The sequence below is a fragment of the Mytilus edulis genome, unplaced genomic scaffold, assembly GCF_963676685.1.
Source record: "Mytilus edulis unplaced genomic scaffold, xbMytEdul2.2 SCAFFOLD_138, whole genome shotgun sequence".
Taxonomy (NCBI): domain Eukaryota; kingdom Metazoa; phylum Mollusca; class Bivalvia; order Mytilida; family Mytilidae; genus Mytilus; species Mytilus edulis.
Window position 1 is genome coordinate 30323 of NW_027267031.1, and position 23525 is coordinate 53847.

Consider the following 23525-nt stretch of genomic DNA (forward strand, 5'->3'; position numbering starts at 1 on the left):
ATAAACTAAATACCCTAAGGAACATTCAGTTAAAGTTTGGAAGTATTTGGCCTAGCAGTTTCAGAGGAGAAGATTCTTGAAATAGTTTACGACGACAGACGACGACAGACGACGACGGACGCCAAGTGATGGCATAAGCTCACTTGGCCCTGTGGGCCATGTGAGCTAAAAAAAAAATGAAATATAATTATTCGTAACAAAACACCACTCACCATGACCAGGAACATGAATTAAGCTAAAAATGTTACATATCTGAAATATGTAAAAATAAACTTGACACTACGACTGTTGGGTAGAAAGTGAAGGCTTTCAAAATATTTTCCCACACATGAAAATTTTCATGTGACTAAATTAGAAAATTCATACGTATCGTTAATACAAATTTTTCCCCCTATTCGTTGCAACGCGGGAAAATGTAAATATGGCCAGTAAAAAGTATATAAATATTTAGGCAGAATAGTTTTTAATGACCTTTTGAATAGGTCGTCTACAAAGGGGGCATGGTTTTGCAAGTCTTTTCAGTCGCTTGGCACATCTATAACAACATACTTGATGTCCAGTGCAGCCATGAATAATGCTGGCAGTTTTAGGCCGGCTGAAACAGATACAGCACTGACCGAGTTGTGATTGAGAATTTTCGAATTCCTTAATGTTTGAACTTTTCTCAAGCTTCAAATCTTTTTGTGGTTTGTCCAATTTATCTATTTTATTTGATATTGTCATTTCATCTTTATTTTTTGCCGATGCTGTTGTTTGAAAGTTTAACAAAGTTCTAAACGATCCTAACGTGGAAGAATTTTCTATCAGTGACGAATATGATTTCAGTTTATTTTCGGCTAAATTTTCTTGACTAGATTGCTGTCTGGACAGAGTACTAATTCCTGAGTCCTCTTCCTCAGCTATTAAATCCTTGTCCGATTCCAATTCTATCGACGTAAGACGGTCTCTTGAAGAACGACGTTGAATTTTTGAAGAGATGTGCGATATGTCACTACATTCAGAAGAAGATAAAAGTGCCTTATCTTTCGAGTTCATTTTTTCCAAACGTCTCTTTCTTGTAGTCTCTGGTAACCAGTTTGGACGTACTTTTTTACAATGTCCGCAGTGACCATTTAAAGGAGAATTTTTTGTATCACATTCTGTACACGTCCATTTATCCTGTAATTCATGTAATTAGAAGATTTGTCATGATATGTTCAATAGTATTTCCCCCAAATTTACCATTTATTTTCCTCAGAGTTCAGTATTTTTGTGATTTTACTCAAGTTAGGAGCCTCTGGCCTTTGCTAGTCTTGTATCATTTTTAATTTTAGTTTCTTGTGTATAATTTGGAGTTTAGTATGATGTCATTATCACTGAACTAGTATACATATTTGTTAAGGGGCCAGCTTAAGTACTCTTCCGGGTGTTGGAGTTTCTCGCTGCATTGAAGACCCATTGGTGGCCTTTGGCTGTTGTCTGCTCTATGGTCGGGTTGTTGTCTCTTTGACACATTCCCCATTTCCATTCTCAATTTTACGTACCGTAATCATATACTTTAAATATTTAACATGAAATCTTTGGGATATTAATTAATACTGTAGATTCATTATTATTCATTGGATACTAATTTTCATGGATATGGTGGTTATAGGTGAACCACGAAATTAAATGCTCAATGAATGACAAATTTTCATAAGGCTTGCAAGAAGACTTCATCAAAACCACTAAACGAAATGTCCACGAACACGCATGTTTTCCTTCATTCACGAAAATTGGTATCCACAAAATTAAATGAATTCACAGTACTTATTTTGGAAATACTGACAAATGAAAGGACCTACAACAGACAATCGTAACATTTTATGCCACCAGTTTTTATTTCTAATCCATCCATATACCTTTTAAATGTTTAAATAATAACTGAATATATTTGTTTTCACTAAAGTTTCATATCAACATGATCAATATACAATATAAAATTCAAATATCTAATATGTATCATTTTTGGAGATGAAGGGATAAATCATAGTTTTTAGCTACAATGTATATTTACATCAACAATTTTATCAAATATCATGGTCTGATTTGAAGAATCCCTCAGACTATGAAAAAATGCCTTAAAGAGAACTGCTTAAAGCATGATTTGGATTTATAGATAATGTGAAAGCTAAATTTGTATATAAAAATTTAGTAAATAAAGTTATTGAACTACTACCAACAGTTAAATTTTCGAAATGGGAAGAACTATTGATTATTGATACAACAGAATGGTCAGAATATTTCAGGATAATCAAAAAATCCTGTAAAGATGTTTATTTAAGAACCTTTCAATACAAATTTTTGCATAGAATCATAGCAACTGATACCTTTTTATACAAAATTGAATTAAAAGACTCCAAGATGTGTACTTTTTGTAAACTTGGTGAAGAAACCATTGAACACCTATTTTTTGAATGCCCAATAACTTTTCAATTGTGGTAGTCTTTTTCAAATGTAGTAAATCTTTTTTTTGTAAACTTTGTTCTTAACAAAGAAAATGTGTTTCTTGCTTGCAAACATGAAAGTTTATTACTGAATCTGCTAGTCATAATTACAAAGAATTATATATACAAATGTAAATTAAAATAGAATAAAGAAATACCAATTTCTCGAATATTATATTGCAGAGAAAAATGATAGAGTCCAAGTTTGTGAAAAATTTTGGTCTCCTTTACATGTAATATTTAATTAATTATTAATTGATATAAATGAGATATTTTCTTTTTCTTTTATATATATTACAATGTATTATGAGCAAAAATTTATCCTTGAGCTTTTGATTTTTTTGTTTGTTCAGTCTTTAAAAATATTTTTTTTTTAAATGTAAGTCAAGATACATATTGTAGCAAAACAAATGAGTGGAGAGTACTTGTATTGTATGAGAGCAAGTCAGAGAGCAAGAGAATATTACCAAATAAAACTTATATGTAACCTTAAATACTATTATTGTAAAAATCAATTTGTCAGTGATATAATTATATACTGAATTATTTTCTATATGTAACTCCTTGATACCATTGTCAGGTGGTATTGTAGGGTACATGTATGTTAAATCCTGACTACTGAAAAACAAATAAAAGATTGAAAAACATATTTACATTTTTTGAGTGCTGCGAGAAAGATATTTCTCCTCACTGGTGAAATATCTGTTTTCAGCAAATGACAGGTTGAAATTTAATTATAAATGAGTATAATCTTGATTTCTTTGTAATTTCCTATTGTGAAGTCCTGAAAAAATGCGACCATGCCTGATGATGTGACGTTAATATCTATAAAAATGTTTAAAAAGGAAGGAAAAAAAAACAATTAGAAAAAAGAGCCCACCTCTATAACCCTTGTATAATCATATTTCTCTACTCTCAAAAATTAAATTTAACTATTTAAAAAGCTCAGCAAGCCTTATGCTTTTAATATAAAAATTTAACTGTCTCCAGTGGAGAAATATTGTTAATCCAATATCCAACATTAACTTACCCCATCTGATAATTCTGAATCACTTGAATCAGAATCACCCCAGAATTCCATATCACTATCACCACATATTATCACTACATTCTGAAAAGTATGAAAACAAATTCACTTAAATATTTAGGAAAATACATATGTAATATATTCCTAATTCAATGATTTTGCTAGAGACTTGTAATTTTAACCATTTACAAAAATAATTTTGATCCTGCAAAATTGACTAAAGCCCTCAAAATTCAATTTAAACCCTCACTCAAATCATCTTTGGTACCTGACTTTATACTGCTTTTTTCATGTCTGGTAAGTGTTTAACCGTTCAAACATTGGAATTTCCAGCAAGCTTTGTTAAAGATTTCTAAAACTAATTCCCATTTTTATGAAAGAAATACTTTCAAAGGGAGATAATTCAATACAAATTTTACACCACTCAAATTTTGTCAAGGTACAATTTATTTTCATATGATGGCTTTAGAGTTCTTTGGTCTTTTAACATGTTTAAAGACACACTATATCATTATTCTTTTTTTCAACTTAATTTTCTAAATTCTATAACAAAATTGCAGTACTCCACCATAAGTTCTCGTAAAACAACAATGGCGGTCACGTCATGGAAGGGTAAACAAGATTTGACTATCATTTCCATGTCACAATCGGGATGGCAATGAATCTATATATAGATGATCATGTGAAAAAACATGTGGTTGCCATGTGACACGTGCGTGATGACTTCAGAGGCGTCTGCACTTACATTGTAGCTAATGTAAACAAAATGGGACACAAGGGAAAAGAACTGACATCTGATCAGAAAAGTTGTCTCTCTGCATTAAATGATGCAGGTTACAGAAAAAGTGATATCTTCATATTGACAGGTATTAAACAGAGTACTGTTTACAGTTTTTTGAAGAGGGATGAGCACCGGGGTGATATGGAAAACATTAAGAGAACAGGCAGACCAAAATCCTTTCATGACCGGGACATGAGAAACTTTCCCGTTGCGTAAAAAAACATCGCCATAAATCTTTTTCTGAAATTACTAATATTTTTAATGAGAGCATTGATCAACCTTTCTCTAAACAAATTGTTGAACATAAACTACATTCTGATGGGTTCCACAAGCGGTCAGTAAAGAAAAAAATTTGTATCCGTGTAGTCAACAAGAAACAAGAGGCTCTCAAGAGCCTGAATCGCTCACCTTAATTCTTTTGGTTAAATCTCTCATCAATGATTATTTTGGCTTTTCAATTTATTTAAATGTTTTTTGGATCGTCCTATTTTCTTCAAAAGCCAAAAAAAATAATCATTTTCTCCTATGTTCTATTTTAGCCATAGGAGCTATGTTTCTTGACATACAAGGAAATAAAATATAAAATTTATACTAGATACTCTGAAACTCATTTAGCCTAAGTTTGGCTGAAATTGATACAGCAGTTTCAAAGGAGAAGATTTTTTAAAGTAAGTCAACATGATGAACAAATTGTGAAAAAAGTCTTTAAAGGGCAATAACTCCTTAAGTGGTCAATTGACAATTTTGGTCAATTTGACTTAATTAAAGATCTTACTTTGCTGAACATTATTGCTGTTTACAGTTTATTTCTATCTATAATTATGTTCAAGATAATAAAAAAAACCCAGCAAAATTTCCTTAAAATTATCAATTCAGGGGCAGCAACCCAACAACAGGTTGTCTGATTCATCTGAAAATTTCAGGGCAGATAGATCTTGACCTGATAAACAATATTACCCAACGTCAGATTTGCTCTAAATGCTTTGGTTTTTGAGTTATAAGCCAAAAACTGCATTTGACCCCTATGTTCTATTTTTAGCAATGGCGACCATGTTTGTTGATAGATCACAACTTCGGATACAATTTACAAACTAGATACCCTAAGGAACATTCAATTAAAGTTTGGAAATATTTGGCCCAGTAGTTTCAGAGGAGAAGATTTTTGTAAAAGATTACTAAGATTTACGAAAAATGGTTAAAAATTGACTATAAAGGGCAATAACTCCTAAAGGGGTCAACTGACCATTTTCGTCATGTTGACTTATTTGTAAATCTTACTTTGCTGAACATTATTCCTGTTTACAGTTTATCTCTATCTATAATAATATTCAAGATAATAACCAAAAACAGCAAAATTTCTTTTAAATTACCAATTCAGGGGCAGTAACCCAACAACAAGTTGTCTGATTCATCTGAAAATTTCAGGGCAGATAGATCTTGACCTGATAAACAATATTATCCCATGTCAGATTTGCTCTAAATGCTTTGGTTTTTGAGTTATAAGCCAAAAACTGCATTTGACCCCTATGTTCTATTTTTAGCAATGGCGACCATGTTTGTTGATTGATCACAACTTCGGATACAATTTACAAACTAGATACCCTAATGAACATTCAGTTAAAGTTTGGAAATATTTGGCCCAGTAGTTTCAGAGGAGAAGATTTTTGTAAAAGATTACTAAGATTTACGAAAAATGGTTAAAAATTGACTATAAAGGGCAATAACTCCTAAAGGGGTCAACTGACCATTTCCGTCATGTTGACTTATTTGTAAATCTTACTTTGCTGAACATTATTCCTGTTTACAGTTTATCTCTATCTATAATAATATTCAAGATAATAACCAAAAACAGCAAAATTTCCTTAAAATTATCAATTCAGGAGCAGCAACCCAACAACAGGTTGTCTGATTCATCTGAAAATTTCAGGGCAGATAGATCTTGACCTGATAAACAATATTACCCAACGTCAGATTTGCTCTAAATGCTTTGGTTTTTGAGTTATAAGCCAAAAACTGCATTTGACCCCTATGTTCTATTTTTAGCAATGGCGACCATGTTTGTTGATAGATCACAACTTCGGATACAATTTACAAACTAGATACCCTAAGGAACATTCAGTTAAAGTTTGGAAATATTTGGCCCAGTAGTTTCAGAGGAGAAGATTTTTGTAAAAGATTACTAAGATTTACGAAAAATGGTTAAAAATTGACTATAAAGGGCAATAACTCCTAAAGGGGTCAACTGACCATTTTCGTCATGTTGACTTATTTGTAAATCTTACTTTGCTGAACATTATTCCGGTTTACAGTTTATCTCTATCTATAATAATATTCAAGATAATAACCAAAAACAGCAAAATTTCTTTAAAATTACCAATTCAGGGGCAGTAACCCAACAACAAGTTGTCTGATTCATCTGAAAATTTCAGGGCAGATAGATCTTGACCTGATAAACAATATTATCCCCATGTCAGATTTGCTCTAAATGCTTTGGTTTTTGAGTTATAAGCCAAAAACTGCATTTGACCCCTATGTTCTATTTTTAGCAATGGCGACCATGTTTGTTGATAGATCACAACTTCGGATACAATTTACAAACTAGATACCCTAAGGAACATTCAGTTAAAGTTTGGAAATATTTGGCCCAGTAGTTTCAGAGGAGAAGATTTTTGTAAAAGATTACTAAGATTTACGAAAAATGGTTAAAAATTGACTATAAAGGGCAATAACTCCTAAAGGGGTCAACTGACCATTTCCGTCATGTTGACTTATTTGTAAATCTTACTTTGCTGAACATTATTCCTGTTTACAGTTTATCTCTATCTATAATAATATTCAAGATAATAACCAAAAACAGCAAAATTTCCTTAAAATTACAAATTCAGGGGCAGCAACCCAACAACGGGTTGTCTGATTCATCTGAAAATTTCAGGGCAGATAGATCTTGACCTGACAAACAATAATACCCCATGTCAGATTTGCTCTAAATGCTTTGGTTTTTGAGTTATAAGCCAAAAACTGCATTTGACCCCTTTGTTCTATTTTTAGCAATGGCGACCATGTTTGTTGATCAAAACTTCGGATACAATTTACAAATTAGATACCCTAAGGAACATTCAGTTAAAGTTTGAAAGTATTTGGCCCAGTAGTTTCAGAGGAGAAGATTCTTGAAATAGTTTACGACGACAGACGACGGACGACGACGGACGCCAAGTGATGGCATAAGCTCACTTGTCCCTTCGGGACAGGTGAGCTAAAAATGAGGGAGATATTGCAGGGGGAATTTTACATAAAACTGTTATTGCACACTGGAGTAAAGTAATCTTCAGCGATGAGTGCAAGGTAGTCATTAGGCAAGATTCTCGTGTCAGTGTTTGGAGAAAGGTCGGAGAAGAGTGGCTGACAGATTGTATTTGCCCTCCATCTCAGCGCAAGTATAGTTTAATGATCTGGGGATGCATCACTTACCATGGTGTCTTAACTATTACCATTGTTGAAGGGAACATAAATGCCTTAAAATACATTGACATTATTGACAATAACTTGTGGCCAGTGGTTGTTCGTCATTTTCCAGATAATAACTATGTTTTTCAAGATGATAATGCCCCCGTCCATCGAGCCCGATCTGTTCAAGATTTTTATTAGGGTAACGGAACTAAATAGCATAAACTGGCCAGCTCAGAGTCCCGACCTCAATATTATTGAGAATTGTTGGTGGGTATTAAAAAGGGAACTGCAAAAACGAACTCAGAACATAAATAACACCAAAGACCTGGAACGTGAAATTCATGACATTTTAAGGTAGGATTTTTTTATTTTGTTACTTGTTCAATAGTTCCAAGTTTTTTCATGTGCAGATTTACATTGAATGGCAGCCATTTTGTTTTTACGAATACTTATGGCGGACGACTGTACACTATATTGGTTGTATTTGTATGATCTCTGAAAATGAACTTTAATTGTCCCTTTGAAAGCTAAATCTGTTAGTTTGAACTTTCAAGCTGTGGTGGGTTCCATAAAATTAATAATAATACTTTTAATACCACAACACTAAAATTGGCCTGGAGAAAACACTGCTCTTAAAATGACTAATTGTTTGTGTTGGTAATAATCAGATATTTCCTAGACTTCTTTATAACACAAATTATTTCTATTCTGCTGAAAACCAATTTGATATAAACTGTTACAAGCACACTACTGATCTCTAGTCAAAAGGACCCCCTTAAGATCCAGTATACAGGAGTACTGTAAAATCAACAAAAAAGGGTAGCATATAGATAACCATTCTTAAATAACTGCATATGACCTTAAGGTTGAGTGATGTATGATATCCCTATAAAACTCACAGTATCTGAGATTCCTGATACACTGGCTGTGCTGGATATAATATCATCCTCATCTGAACAGACTTCATACTCGAATGAGATTCTGTCAGCATCAACCTCTACAGACATAACATCCTCAGTACCATTGGTTCCAACCTCTACACCTATAGCATCATCATCATTGTCAGCATCTAGCTCGATGGCTATTATATCTGGTTCAGAATCTCCCCTTTCCTATAATTGATATACACTAGTTTACTATGCTTTCTTAGCTTAATATGTTTTAATGAGGTTTATTGCTATACAGTGTGTTTTCAAAGCACTTCTTTTTTCTTAGTGGATGAACATATATAGGAATGTGAACTTTCAGCCAAAATGGAAAATGCTGGTATTAATGGTTTCCCCACCAACTCTATATAATGTTTATGCCTCGAAAGACCTACTGTAAAAGTTTGGTATTGGGACTATTGGTAGTGAATGACAATAACATTGCAGGTCTCACAATATACACAAGGTTATGACTTTTTCAGTAAAATATGATGATGCCCCCTTTTGTATATGAGCAGTTATTTCATTTGTAAAGGGGCATAACTCTAAAACGGTATAAGTGACTTCACCAAAATTCAAAGTTGATCTTTGTGTTGTGGTAATAAGCATTATGAATAAGTTTCATAACATTTGGTTGTTTCAAATTAATTATTGAAAGTACAGACTGATGGACTAGGGAAAACTTAATGACTCTCTCTGCTACAGCAGGACATAAAAACATTTCCAAAGTAGTATACATGGTCTTTCCTTTAAGATCATTTATAGTTTATGTAAACAAGATGGATAAATCGCAGAAAAGTGCTGTTAACTTTTTCGTAAAAAGTCTACGTCTTAGCGCATCGTCGGAAACGACAAGCGCAGAGGATGATAACACGTAGACCTGCAGACATGTTTGGTCTGAGATTGAACCAAGCGGAGGGATGACATAGCAACGTTACTAGTTAACAACGAACACATCATTGCCTGATATCGTTTCCTGTGACATTAAATACGACTAGTATTTATTATGGAGTGTGATCATTTCTGGGCTAATAAATACCGGTTACAAACTTGGTACAATATTAATTTTATTTTCAAATAAAGAGTTCAAAAGTCCCTGTAGTGCACATATATATCTATTCTAATATGTATACAAGGGCAGTTACTAAAAAAAAAGCCTTTTTTTTTTTCATTTAATATCTAAGAGAAATAAAAGCTTCAGGCCAAATGCAATGGTATATCAATTATGATTTATATTTCAAAGGGGGCATAGTTGGTTAAATTATTTGATCAGGACTTATTTTCGCGAGTTTCAAAGACATTGGTGATGATATAAATTTCACAAAAATCTGGCAACACATGACGGACACCCGGCATTTCTGTCCCCTGCAACGCGTTAAGACAAGTAATAAAAAAATCCCATGTGGAGGCTCAAATTGCGGGAAAGGGGGGGTATCACTTCAGAGCCTATATTTCGAAGTTCCATATGCAAAAGGGCCTTTGTAATGGATCCATTTTGAGATTTCATATTTCAATTGGATGTGAAACTTTAACCTCACATATTACTGTATCTAATGATGGTAGTTACGAGAAAACAACAAAATTCTGATAGAAACTTATATATTGAGGGGTATTTTGAAATTAAACAAAAATATAGCCATTGTTGGATTGTAGGGGAAGTACACATGTATACAGGAAAAACGTCAGAAAAAAAAAGTGCATAAAAGGTCCTAAAATTTTTTTAAAACAGTTTCGCATCCACATCATTTTAACCCTGGCTACGCCACTGATTTATCTACATATCATGTTCAAAACAACAACATGTAAATTTGTGATTTTTACTTACAGAAACCCATCTATGTCTTCTCCTACCAGTAGATGCAGCTGACAAGTTTTGTGCTAAAATGAATAGAAATACTCATAAAAATATTAAGTCAACTCTAAAACAAGGATGCACATGCTGTCATGCTAAACAAACCAAACTCAATGTACACAACATCTTGCCAATGCTGAAACATGTCAAAAGCTTATCGAATTTGTACCAACATGTTATTTAGAGTTGTTGCCCATTTAATTTTAACATACAAAACTGTAATAATTATATACTTTCCATGTTTACCTCTGTTAGAACTCGTGTCTGATGTTTGACCTTCGAAACTATTTTGTTTTTTCTGCTGTTCCCCTGTCTGTGTACTGGGACTATGTACGAGTATGTCAATCAACTTTGGACAAGAAACAGTCACTATCTGAAAATAAACAACTTTTTTTCATAAAATACTGACGAGAATAACCATGATAACTAATTATATAAATTAAGAGTGTGGAAACTAAACAAGAGGCTCTCAAGAGCCTGAATCGCTCACATTAATTCTTTTGGTTAAATCTCTCATCAATGATTATTTTGGCTTTTCAATTTATTTAAATGTTTTTTGGATCGTCCTATTTTCTTCAAAAGCCAAAAAAAATAATCATTTTCTCCTATGTTCTATTTTAGCTTTAGGAGCTATGTTTCTTGACATACAAGGAAATAAAATATAAAATTTATACTAGATACTCTGAAACTCATTTAGCCTAAGTTAAGCTGAAATTGATACAGCAGTTTCAAAGGAGAAGATTTTTTAAAGTATGTCAACATGATGAACAAATTGTGAAAAAAGTCTTTAAAGGGCAATAACTTCTTAAGGGGTCAATTGACAATTTTGGTCAAATTGACTTAATTGAAGATCTTACTTTGCTGAACATTATTGCTGTTTACAGTTTATTTCTATCTATAATTATATTCAAGATAATAAACAAAAACAGCAAAATTTCCTTAAAATTATCAATTCAGGGGCAGCAACCCAACAACAGGTTGTCTGATTCATCTGAAAATTTCAGGGCAGATAGATCTTGACCTGATAAACAATATTACCCCATGTCAGATTTGCTCTAAATGCTTTGGTTTTTGAGTTATAAGCCAAAAACTGCATTTGACCCCTATGTTCTATTTTTAGCAATGGCGACCATGTTTGTTGATAGATCATAACTTCGGATACAATTTACAAACTAGATACCCTAAGGAACATTCAGTTAAAGTTTGGAAGTATTTGACCCAGTAGTTTCAGAGGAGAAGATTTTTGTAAAAGATTATTAAGATTTACGAAAAATGGTTAAAAATTGACTATAAAGGGCAATAACTCCTAAAGGGGTCAACTGACCATTTCCGTCATGCAGACTTATTTGTAAATCTTACTTTGCTGAACATTATTCCTGTTTACAGTTTATCTCTATCTATAATAATATTCAAGATAATAACCAAAAACAGCAAAATTTCCTTAAAATTACCAATTCAGGGGCAGCAACCCAACAACAGGTTGTCTGATTCATCTGAAAATTTCAGGGCAGATAGATCTTGACCTGATTAACAATATTACCCCATGTCAGATTTGCTCTAAATGCTTTGGTTTTTGAGTTATAAGCCAAAACTGCATTTGACCCCTATGTTCTATTTTTAGCAATGGCGACCATGTTTGTTGATAGATCATAACTTCGGATACAATTTACATACTAGATACCCTAAGGAACATTCAGTTAAAGTTTGGAAGTATTTGGCCCAGTAGTTTCAGAGGAGAAGATTTTTGTAAAAGATTACTAAGATTTACGAAAAATGGTTAAAAATTGACTATAAAGGGCAATAACTCCTAAAGGGGTCAACTGACCATTTCCGTCATGTTGACTTATTTGTAAATCTTACTTTGCTGAACATTATTCCGGTTTACAGTTTATCTCTATCTATAATAATATTCAAGATAATAACCAAAAACAGCAAAATTTCTTTAAAATTACCAATTCAGGGGCAGTAACCCAACAACAGGTTGTCTGATTCATCTGAAAATTTCAGGGCAGATAGATCTTGACCTGATAAACAATATTATCCCATGTCAGATTTGCTCTAAATGCTTTGGTTTTTGAGTTATAAGCCAAAAACTGCATTTGACCCCTATGTTCTATTTTTAGCAATGGCGACCATGTTTGTTGATAAATCACAACTTCGGATACAATTTACAAACTAGATACCATAAGGAACATTCAGTTAAAGTTTGGAAGTATTTGGCTTAGTAGTTTCAGAGGAGAAGATTTTTGTAAAAGATTACTAAGATTTACGAAAAATGGTTAAAAATTGACTATAAAGGGCAATAACTCCTAAAGGGGTCAACTGACCATTTCCGTCATGTTGACTTATTTGTAAATCTTACTTTGCTGAACATTATTCCTGTTTACAGTTTATCTCTATCTATAATAATATTCAAGATAATAACCAAAAACAGCAAAATTTCCTTAAAATTACCAATTCAGGGGCAGCAACCCAATAACAGGTTGTCTGATTCATCTGAAAATTTCAGGGCAGATAGATCTTGACCTGATAAACAATATTACCCCATGTCAGATTTGCTCTAAATGTTTTGGTTTTTGAGTTATAAGCCAAAAACTGCATTTGACCCCTATGTTCTATTTTTAGCAATGGCGACCATGTTTGTTGATAAATCACAACTTCGGATACAATTTACAAACTAGATACCATAAGGAACATTCAGTTAAAGTTTGGAAGTATTTGGCCCAGTAGTTTCAGAGGAGAAGATTTTTGTAAAAGATTACTAAGATTTACGAAAAATGGTTAAAAATTGACTATAAAGGGCAATAACTCCTAAAGGGGTCAACTGACCATTTCCGTCATGTTGACTTATTTGTAAATCTTACTTTGCTGAACATTATTCCTGTTTACAGTTTATCTCTATCTATAATAATATTCAAGATAATAACCAAAAACAGCAAAATTTCCTTAAAATTACCAATTCAGGGGCAGCAACCCAACAACAGGTTGTCTGATTCATCTGAAAATTTCAGGGCAGATAGATCTTGACCTGATAAACAATATTACCCCATGTCAGATTTGCTCTAAATGTTTTGGTTTTTGAGTTATAAGCCAAAAACTGCATTTGACCCCTATGTTCTATTTTTAGCAATGGCGACCATGTTTGTTGATAGATCATAACTTCTGATACAATTTACAAACTAGATACCCTAAGGAACATTCAATTAAAGTTTGGAAGTATTTGGCCCAGTAGTTTCAGAGGAGAAGATTTTTGTAAAAGATTACTAAGATTTACGAAAAATGGTTAAAAATTGACTATAAAGGGCAATAACTCCTAAAGGGGTCAACTGACCATTTCCGTCATGTTGACTTATTTGTAAATCTTACTCTGCTGAACATTATTCCTGTTTACAGTTTATCTCTATCTATAATAATATTCAAGATAATAACCAAAAACAGCAAAATTTCCTTAAAATTACCAATTCAGGGGCAGCAACCCAACAACGGGTTGTCTGATTCATCTGAAAATTTCAGGGCAGATAGATCTTGACCTGTTAAACAATAATACCCCATGTCAGATTTGCTCTAAATGCTTTGGTTTTTGAGTTATAAGCCAAAAACTGCATTTGACCCCTATGTTCTATTTTTAGCAATGGCGACCATGTTTGTTGATAGATCAAAACTTCGGATACAATTTATAAAATAGATACCCTAAGGAACATTCAGTTAAAGTTTGAAAGTATTTGGCCCAGTAGTTACAGAGGAGAAGATTCTTGAAATAGTTTACGACGACAGATGACGGACGACAGACGACGGACGACGACGGACGCCAAGTGATGGCATAAGCTCACTTGTCCCTTCGGGACAGGTGAGCTAAAAAGTGAGCAATTTTCCAAGTTTTAAAGGGGCATTACTCTAGAAAAGTATTGATTCACTGGCCAAATCTATGTATCTGTGTATAAGTTTCAAAAATTTAGACATGGAAAACTTAAATTTGAGTGAAGAAATGAAAATGCCCTGGACGGAAGGGCGGTCAGGGTTAATACTGGATGTCATCATTGTCCACAGCAGCGGTCATAAAAAAATGAAAAGATTTTTGGATGCCACAGCCATAGCATTTTCAAAACAATCTGAAGATCCCTGAATCAATTTAAATTAATAATTACCTGATTTACTTGATTTGATGAATTACTTCTTTTTTTTGGTATAGCGACTAATTGTTCTTTCTTAACCATACATGAGTCAGGTAACTGGTAGCAGTTGGCATCTATCAATTTCCTGAAAATAAAAGACAGATGTAAAACATTATAGAGATTCATAATTTCAGATAAAGATTATCGACCCAGACCTCCCCGTTTAGATAAGTTTATAGTTACTTCCGTTGTACAAGTTGATAGGGGAATATATCATTTTGACAATATTACAGCAATTTAAAAACCAATCAATCAATAATTCTTATTCACATCCTTTGGTCTTCCATTTATTAGCAGTTACGTCTTGTTACCATTCATTATTAAGTCTCCCAAACAAAGTTTGGAGACTTATTGTTTTTGCTCAGTTCTTATGATTTTTATTATTAAGGTCTTTCCTTTTTCTATAAGGAAAGACCTTACTGTATTTCTTCTGATTATTATTATTATTATTATTATTATTCTTCTTGTTCCGCCAAACTTTGACAAAATTTCCCTCCGTAACCGTACACCATGTCACTTTCATGTTCACACTTTGTATCGGTGTCATGAATACCTATCAGGAACTCACCCTGTGAGTCGAAATATTTTGTCGGTTCGGAGAAATCCCTCCGAAACCCAAAAACCTTGTTATCATTCCAACACCGTAACCGTAAGAGGTAGAAAAAAAGCGAAGGGTGAAATTTGTTCAGGACCAGACCCCGGTTCTTCGCTACATTTGGATCGAAAAGATTCAACGACTCATTGGTAGGGTTATGCCCCTATGAAAATTAACCGATGTCGGTTGGCCACCAAAACTCAGAAACCGTAAGTCGTAGACACCTAGGATCTTCACCAATCATCATCAATTCATGTATCTTTGAAAAATACCTCAAGGTCAAATGTGTATGTTGACCTTGACCTTTGACCTAACACCTAGTTATGGGATAATCTCAGAAACCATTATACTTATAGAAGTTTTGAATAGTGGAAAATGTTTGGATCATTAAGGCGCAACTTTGTTACATTTTGACCGAAGAGATTTGACCTTTCTGTAAGGGGCATAACCCCTGATTTAGGTTTCTGAAAAGACAAAATCAGCTTTTACTATATAACCAAAGGTCCTAGACCCATGGGGTCTTCAGCAATGACATTGGGGACTAATGACCTTGACAAAGGTCACAAGGTCAAAGGTCAAGGTCATGTCTCAAAAAGCGAATCATGTGTTTTTGACCTCATTTTAAGGCTTTTTAGTGTGTTTTAAATGTTTTTAAGGTTGACCTTGACCTCTGACCTTTCAACTTTTTAGTCGATATCTCAAAAACGGTTAAATTTACAAAAATAGTCAACAGTGAAAAATGTTTAGGTGACTGAAACACAACTTTTTTACATTTTCACCGAAAGGATTTGACATATTCTTAAGGGGCATAACCCCCGTTAACGGTTTCTGAAAAGGTAAAATTAGCTTTAACTCTTGAACGAAAAGTCCTACCCCCATGGGGTCTTTTACAATGACATTGTGGACCAATGACCTTCACAAAGGTTACACGGTCAAAAGTCAAGGTCATGTCCAAATTATCGAATTTGTTGTTTTTGTAATTTTTTAACGGTTTTGTGTGTGTTTGAGAGCTTTTCAATGCATTCTACGCCTATTGGAACATGTTATTTACATTTCGAAAAGGAAAGACCTCTCAATTGTTCAAGAACAATTGACATTTTAATTCTTCTTCTTTTTCTTTTTCTTTTTCTTCCGCCACTTTAAAAAAAATGAACTTGTCCGCAGCGTTTCTCAAAAACCACTTGTCAGATTTACTTAGGGTTTCATAAAATGTGTGCATTGGGGTCTATTAAGGGGTATTTTGGGGGGCCAAAAGAAGGGAGGGGTTTACTATAGAACCCTATGGGATTTTATTTTCGAAAATTTTCAAATGAATATAACTTGAAAACTTTAAGTGATAAACACACACAGTCTTCAGAAATGATCATAGGACAATAAAACAAATCACATGAAATAAAGGGAATCCCTGGGGGGTCATCCCACCCCCTTAAATTTGAGAATATACTATTATCTTGTAAATGGTCCAAATCCCCACCCCTAAACCATATATATTCTTGAATGGGACGATAAAACAAATTTAATGTTGTAAAAGGGAATTCCTGGGGGGTCACCCCCACCCCGTTCAATTTGAGAATGTGCTATTATCTTGTAAACGTTCCAGATCCCCACCCCAAAACCATATAAATTCTTGTAGGGGACAATAAAACAAATCAAATGAAATTTAAGGGAAGTCCCTGGGGGTCACCCCCACCCCATTAAATTTGAGAATGTGCTATTTACTTGTAAACTGTCCAGATCCCAACTCCTAAACCATATATATTCTTGTAGGGGACAATAAAACAAATTAAATGGGAAAAAAAGGAAGTCCTTAGGGGGTCACCCCACCCCCTCTTGTTTGAAAACTTGTAAACGGTCAAGATCCCCACCCCTTAACCATATTTATTCTTGTATTGGACAATTAAACAAATCAAATGAATATGGGAGCTTTGTTTGGGAGACTTCTTAACAGCATCCTGTTACAATTACTTCTTGTTTATCTTCGTATTTAAATACTGAAGAAACAAGAAGTTGCACACAATTCCTTGCAATGCATTTTTATATAAATGAGGTCTTTCACTTTAGTCTTTTAGATCTGTTTATCATGTTTATCCTTGCTGCAAGACTTGAAACACCCAATTTATAGGATTATTTTTATATAAACTTGCTGTCATTTCAATTTTTGCCCTTTCTCTCCTAAATACAAATCAATCAAAAAGTACAGCTTTATAATTAGTTAATGTTTATTCCTTCAGACATATCCAATAGATATACAAATAATAAATAGCAAATTATAATGTTTCTATCAAAACATACAGTTGATTAAACAATAAATAAGCGATCACAAAATTAGGCATTGCAGTCAACTCAATGGTACAGAACATGCGTATTATATACATATACATAAAACTGAGAATGGAAATGGGGAATGTGTCAAAGAGACAACAACTTGACCATAGAGCCAACAACAGTGGAACGCCACCAATGGGTCTTCAATGCAAAGAGAAACTCCGGCACCCTGAGGAGTCATTCAGCTGTCCCCTAAACAAATATGTATACTAGTTCAGTGATAATGTATACAATTATAGATAAATACTTACGTTGCTTCTGTGAAGGTAAACTTATCAACTCCAAATACTTTTCCCAGAGGATCTTTTTTACAGAACACGATACTAGGGTCATTTGGATTATACAACTGTCTGCTACCAATGTAATCCTTCAGATAACTACAGACCTTCAATTTACAGATAATTAAGTTGAAATTAAGAACGCAAGTTTTTATAGTGTCAAAATTGATATGGTAGCATTTTTCACAATAATAAAAAATTTCTTCATTTATTGTTATGTTTACAGTATTTAAGGTGGTACCTAACCATTTCACTAAAATTAATTTGGCTCGTTTTATTTTGATAGAATTTTGACAAAGTATTTACTTTGACCCTTTAACAAAAATATGTAAATTCTAAAAATTTTGAACCAACCGTTTTGTCAGAAAAATTGCACTGGTTATATAGCAGTTTGACAAAGACCAATTTTGATCTTTGAGAAGCTTATTATTCCCTTTACAACACAACGTAATTAAAACGTTTAGCTGACTTTACAGAGTTATCTCCCTGTAGTGTTAGGTACCATCTTAAATATGCTGATTGCAATAAATATAAAATCACTACTGAAAATATGAATGAAAGCTTTAATTATTGCGAAACCTGGTGCTGTGCATTTTTGGCATTAATACAATCATGGAAATAATTTCTGAATTCAGAGAAATTTTTACCTCTTTTCTGGATAACACTTCCCATGATGCTCCTACTTGTTTAAGTAGGTCAAGAAATTCACGTCTGGGTCTGACCTACAAATATAAGACGATCATTAATTTTGATATTTGCTTTCAATACAATTTCATGTTCACAAGTTCTACTATAAATAGATAAAAAGATTACAAATTAACAAATATCCAGAAAACATAATTCCCTCTACTAGAGTAGGTGAGGCAAACAAATCTCCAATGTTTTAAAGAAACTGCCAAAACTTTCTGATAACTTACCATAGGATAATTGACCTCACATTCTTCAGTTGTTATGTAATGGGACTCTGTGAGTTGCTTCAAAGTAGATACATTTGATCCTGCAAGTGTGCTGTATGTATCAGGAGGCTGTCGTACAATTAAATTTGGATTATTGCACATGTTTACTTGGCTTGATGTTACTTGACCACTTATAGTGTAATTGTGCTGAAATAAAATAAAATTATGAAAATATTTAAATTGAATTAAGGATGCACACCTCTGAGGAGCAAAAAAAAAAACTAGAATAATTTATTTAAACTTTCTTTCTTAACCTGATATTTGGTTTTATAAGATTGTAAAAGAATAATGGGTGAAGAAAAAATCATATGGTGGTGCAGTGACAGGTGCACTTCTTTTTTAGCAATGTTTAGCTACAGCCTTTTAAAAGTACCAAATTTTCATGATTTTCCCATTCTTCATAAATTTTTACCTATTTTTGGGCTATTATCATGAAAAAAAACACCCAAATCCACAATTAAACTTTTTTTCATACTTTCAATTAAGATGAAGTGGACCAATCTGAATAAGTTTAAATTAAAATTACTATAGGTAGGTGTTAAATTGTTAATATAAGAAAGTTTAATCATATTTTGATGCTTTTTGTGTCAAATTCACCATGCTGTCGATTTTATAAATTTGTGTATTTGAAGAACAAAATGCATATTTTTTCAACTTCTTTGTTATAAATGATTGAGAAAATACATATCTATATCTAAGAAATTTGAAAAGAAAAAAAAAGATATGGGATGTACATGCTTCTGGTAAAATCATTTTTGTACCCCTCACCCATTTTCTAAAAATTTTGCCAAAAAAGTCTGACTGGATCATGTTGATTGGTAATAAAATTTTAAAAATTGATTACTCAAAAACTACTCATTGTAAATACACAATCTTTTCCCCTTATATCTTCACTGAGACTGAAATGTCAAAAGAATACATCCTTAATTTAAAGCATTTCAATCGTATCATTACATATCAATAAATACAACATTAAAATTGAGAATTGAAATGGGGAATGTGTCAAAGAGACAACAACCTGACCATAGAACATACAACAGCAGAAGGTCACCAAAAGGTCTTCAATGCAGCCAGAAATTCCCTCACAGGGAGGCCTCCTTCAGCTGGCCCCTAAATACAAATGTAAATATTATATACTAGTTCAGTGATAATTAACATTATTTAAACATTTATTTTTCATTCATGAAGAGAAAACTGTTTATCGGCTGATCGTAGTACATGGCCTTAAATTAACATGATTCATTTTTTATGCATGGAGTTCATTTTTTTTTTTTTAAATATGAACATGATGAATGCAAAAACTTTGTTCAGACTGATTAAGTCAATTATTTCATCATAAAAAGTTTTTAAACACAATAATTAATAATGCAATTATTATCCCAATTGAAAGTTTTATACTAAATAAAACAGTTAAATGACCATGACTGCACTTTTGATCAGTTAATATTCCCCATTACTGACACCAGGTGTAAACTAGAGGCTCTAAAGAGCCTGTGTCGCTCACCTTGGTCTATGTGAAATTAAACAATGGACACAGATGGATTCATGACAAAATTGTGTTTTGGTGATGGTGATGTGTTTGTAGATCTTACTTTACTAAACATTCTTGCTGGTTACAATTATCTCTATCTATAACAGTACTTTCTGTGGAAAATGTTATTGAAAATCTTCAAATTTTAAGAAAATTGTTAAAAATTGACTAGGAAGGGCAATAACTCCTTAGGGGGTCAATTGACTATTTTGGTCATTCTGACTTATTTTTAGTTCTTAATTTGCTGTACATTATTGCTGTTTACAGTTTATCTCTATCTATAATAATATTCAAGATAATAACAAAAAAACAGCAAAATTTCCTCAAAATTACCAATTCAGGGGCAGCAACATAACAACCAATTATCCGATTCATCTGAAAATTCCAGGGCAGATAGATCGTGACCTGATCAACAATTTTACTTCCTGTCAGATTTGCTCTAAATGCTTTGGTTTTTAAGTTATTAGCCAAAAACTGCATTTTACCCCTATATTCTATTTTTAGCCATGCAGCCATCTTGGTTGGTTGGCCGGGTCACCGGACACATTTTTTAAACTAGATACCCCTATGATGATTATGGCCAAGTTTGGTTGAATTTGGCCCAGTAGTTTAAGAGGAGAAGATTTTTCTAAAAGATTACCGGTACTAAGATTTACGAAAAATGGTTAAAAATTGACAATAAAGGGCAATAACTCCTAAAGTGGTCAACTGACCATTTTGGTCATGTTGACTTATTTGTAGATCTTACTTTGCTGAACATTATTGCTGTTCACAGTTTATCTCTATCTATAATAATATTCAAGATAATAACCAAAAACAGCAAAATTTCCTTAAAATTACCATTTCAGAGGCAGCAACCCAACAACGAAATGTCCGATTCATCTGAAAATTTCAGGGCAGATAGATCTTGACCTGATGAACAATATTACCCCACGTCAGATTTGCTCTAAATGCTTTGGTTTTTGAGTTATAAGCCAAAAACTGCATTTGACCCCTATGTTCTATTTTTAGCCATGGCGGCCATCTTGGTTGGTTGGCTGGGTCACCGGACACATTTTTTAAACTAGATACCCCAATGATGATTGTGGCCAAGTTTGGTTAAATTTGGCCCAGTAGTTTCAGAGGAGAAGATTTTTTGTAAAAGTTAACGCCGGACGACGGACGCAGGACGACGCCGGACGCCGGACGCCAAGTGATGGGAAAAGCTCACTTGGCCCTTCGGGCCAGGTGAGCTAAAAAGGGGGGTCAATATTTCTTGACTCTTCAATACCTTAGATTTTTTTATTAAACTCATTGTAAAAATTGTGAAAAGTCTTTAAAGCAGTAGAACAAACAAGGAAAAATCAACAAAAGCTGATCTTAATATTGAAAGTTTATGTTTCTCTAGTCCAAAATGAGATTTTCAAGTATTTTCTATCAAAGTATAAAATTGAGAATGGAAATGGGGTATGTGTCAAAGAGACAACAACCCGCCCAAATAAAAAAACAGCAGAGGGTCACCAACAGGTCTTCAATGTAGCGAGAAATTCCCGCACCCGGAGGCGTCCTTCAGCTGGCCCCTAAACAAATATATACTAGTCCAGTGATAATGAACGCCATACTAATTTCCAAATTGTACACAAGAAACTAAAATTAAAATAATACAAGACTAACAAAGGCCAGAGGCTCCTGACTTGGGACAGGCGCAAAAATGCGGCGGGGTTAAAATTAAAATATATATAGGCTTACATTACAGTCAGTTTAAATTGAGCTGTGAAATTTGTAATATGAGTCGCGCATTATGCTCAGAAAGGATGTTTTTAACTTCAAATTGACTAAGGATTAAGAATAAACAGAACAAAAGATTTCTGATCAACTTTTTTTGCTTTTTAGGTGTCAGACCACCAATTACTCCCTCCAATTTAGAAAGTATGTAAAAGTAGCCCTACTCTAACACAAAATAGTGCTTTTGATGTCCTTGTTTACTTAAACTATCCAACAAATTTGCAGAAATGAAACTTTTGGTGAAAGAGAAATATATCTAGATCATTTTTTGAGCCAAAATTTACTTGTCTATGAGTTTGCATTTAAAATTGAGGATTAATGCGCTCCATAGCAGGCCCGTAGCCAGGAATTTCCAAAGGGGGAGTTCGTTAGCCTCAAAAACTTGACTTTAACAGTCACAATTCGAACAGAACGTTGACTTTAACAGTCATTATTTGTTTTCAAGGGGGGGTTTGTCCGAATCCCCCGAAACCACCCCTGGCTACGGGTATGCATAGTATACTAATTTTAGATTTCCAGAAAACCAGGTTTTTGTTTTGGAGTACCTATGTTTGAAGGTCAGTTATTTTGTTAGAAGGCTTTAAAGGTATGGTGAAAATTGGCATGTAGAAAGCTGATTCATGTACAATTAAGGATATACCTGGTTTCCCATTAAGGTCTATGAAGTTAAACTTGAGGTAAAATATTTAGAAAGCTGTGAAAATTGCAAAATTTGGGTGGTCTGACACCTAGGATATATAACAACACACGTTTCACAGTATGATCAAATATATGTGAAAGTGTGTTAATTTTAGGTTTATATATAAGTTAAAAAAAATTATATTTAAATAAAGCTTTCAATCCCCTTTTATATAAATCATCTATAGCCTCAGATAAGGATAAGAAACATGTTTACCATTTTCCAGCATGTGCTTCCGGTGTACTATATTAAGAATTTTCAAAACGAGATTCCGCGGGAATCTACTTTCATTTTCATTTCAAAAGGGACAATGTCATCAGGTTAGTGATATTATTGATAGACAACCTTACTTAGTCAGTGGCGGATCCAGAGGAGGGCGTAGAGGACGTACGCCCCCCTTTGACTTCTATTTCATAATTCCACCAAACAGAAAGTAATATTCTATTACAAATACAAATACAAATATTTTTATTGGCACAAACTCATTTATAACAATAAATGGTTAAGACCTATGGCGTTACATACAACTATAATAATTGACATGGTAGAATGAAAGGTTCCATGATAACATATCATGCTAAATTATGAAAAGTTACAAAATGATGTATTATATAAGTTCACTATTTCTTATATTTAGACATTCTGATATGAAAGAGGAAGACAGTCCAAGTAATAATGCTGAGCTATTATTGACCAATAGAGATATTTTTTCATCAGCGGTAATGTT

At 33.3% G+C, this 23525-nt stretch overlaps 1 protein-coding gene across 5 annotated transcripts; it reads right to left on the minus strand.

Annotated features, from left to right (window-relative positions):
• Positions 1 to 446: 446 nt before the first annotated feature.
• Positions 447 to 23097, minus strand: LOC139504779 (E3 ubiquitin-protein ligase Mdm2-like). 5 transcript variants are annotated; one of them, XM_071294743.1, is made up of 11 exons: positions 23015 to 23040; positions 19843 to 19934; positions 18786 to 18971; positions 18516 to 18590; positions 17842 to 17975; positions 14644 to 14755; positions 10745 to 10871; positions 10472 to 10524; positions 8620 to 8832; positions 3496 to 3576; positions 447 to 1158 (listed from the first exon to the last, which is right to left on the minus strand). In XM_071294743.1, the coding sequence occupies exons 2-11, from the start codon at positions 19855 to 19857 to the stop codon at positions 448 to 450; spliced, it is 1707 nt and encodes a 568-aa protein (XP_071150844.1). In that variant the 5' UTR covers positions 19858 to 19934; positions 23015 to 23040; the 3' UTR covers position 447. The 5 variants fall into 5 exon arrangements, with proteins under 5 accessions (XP_071150844.1, XP_071150846.1, XP_071150847.1 ...); XM_071294745.1 differs by having other exon boundaries at positions 19848 to 19934; positions 23015 to 23038; XM_071294746.1 differs by lacking the exon at positions 19843 to 19934 and having other exon boundaries at positions 23015 to 23097.
• Between the last annotated feature and the right edge of the window lie 428 nt (positions 23098 to 23525).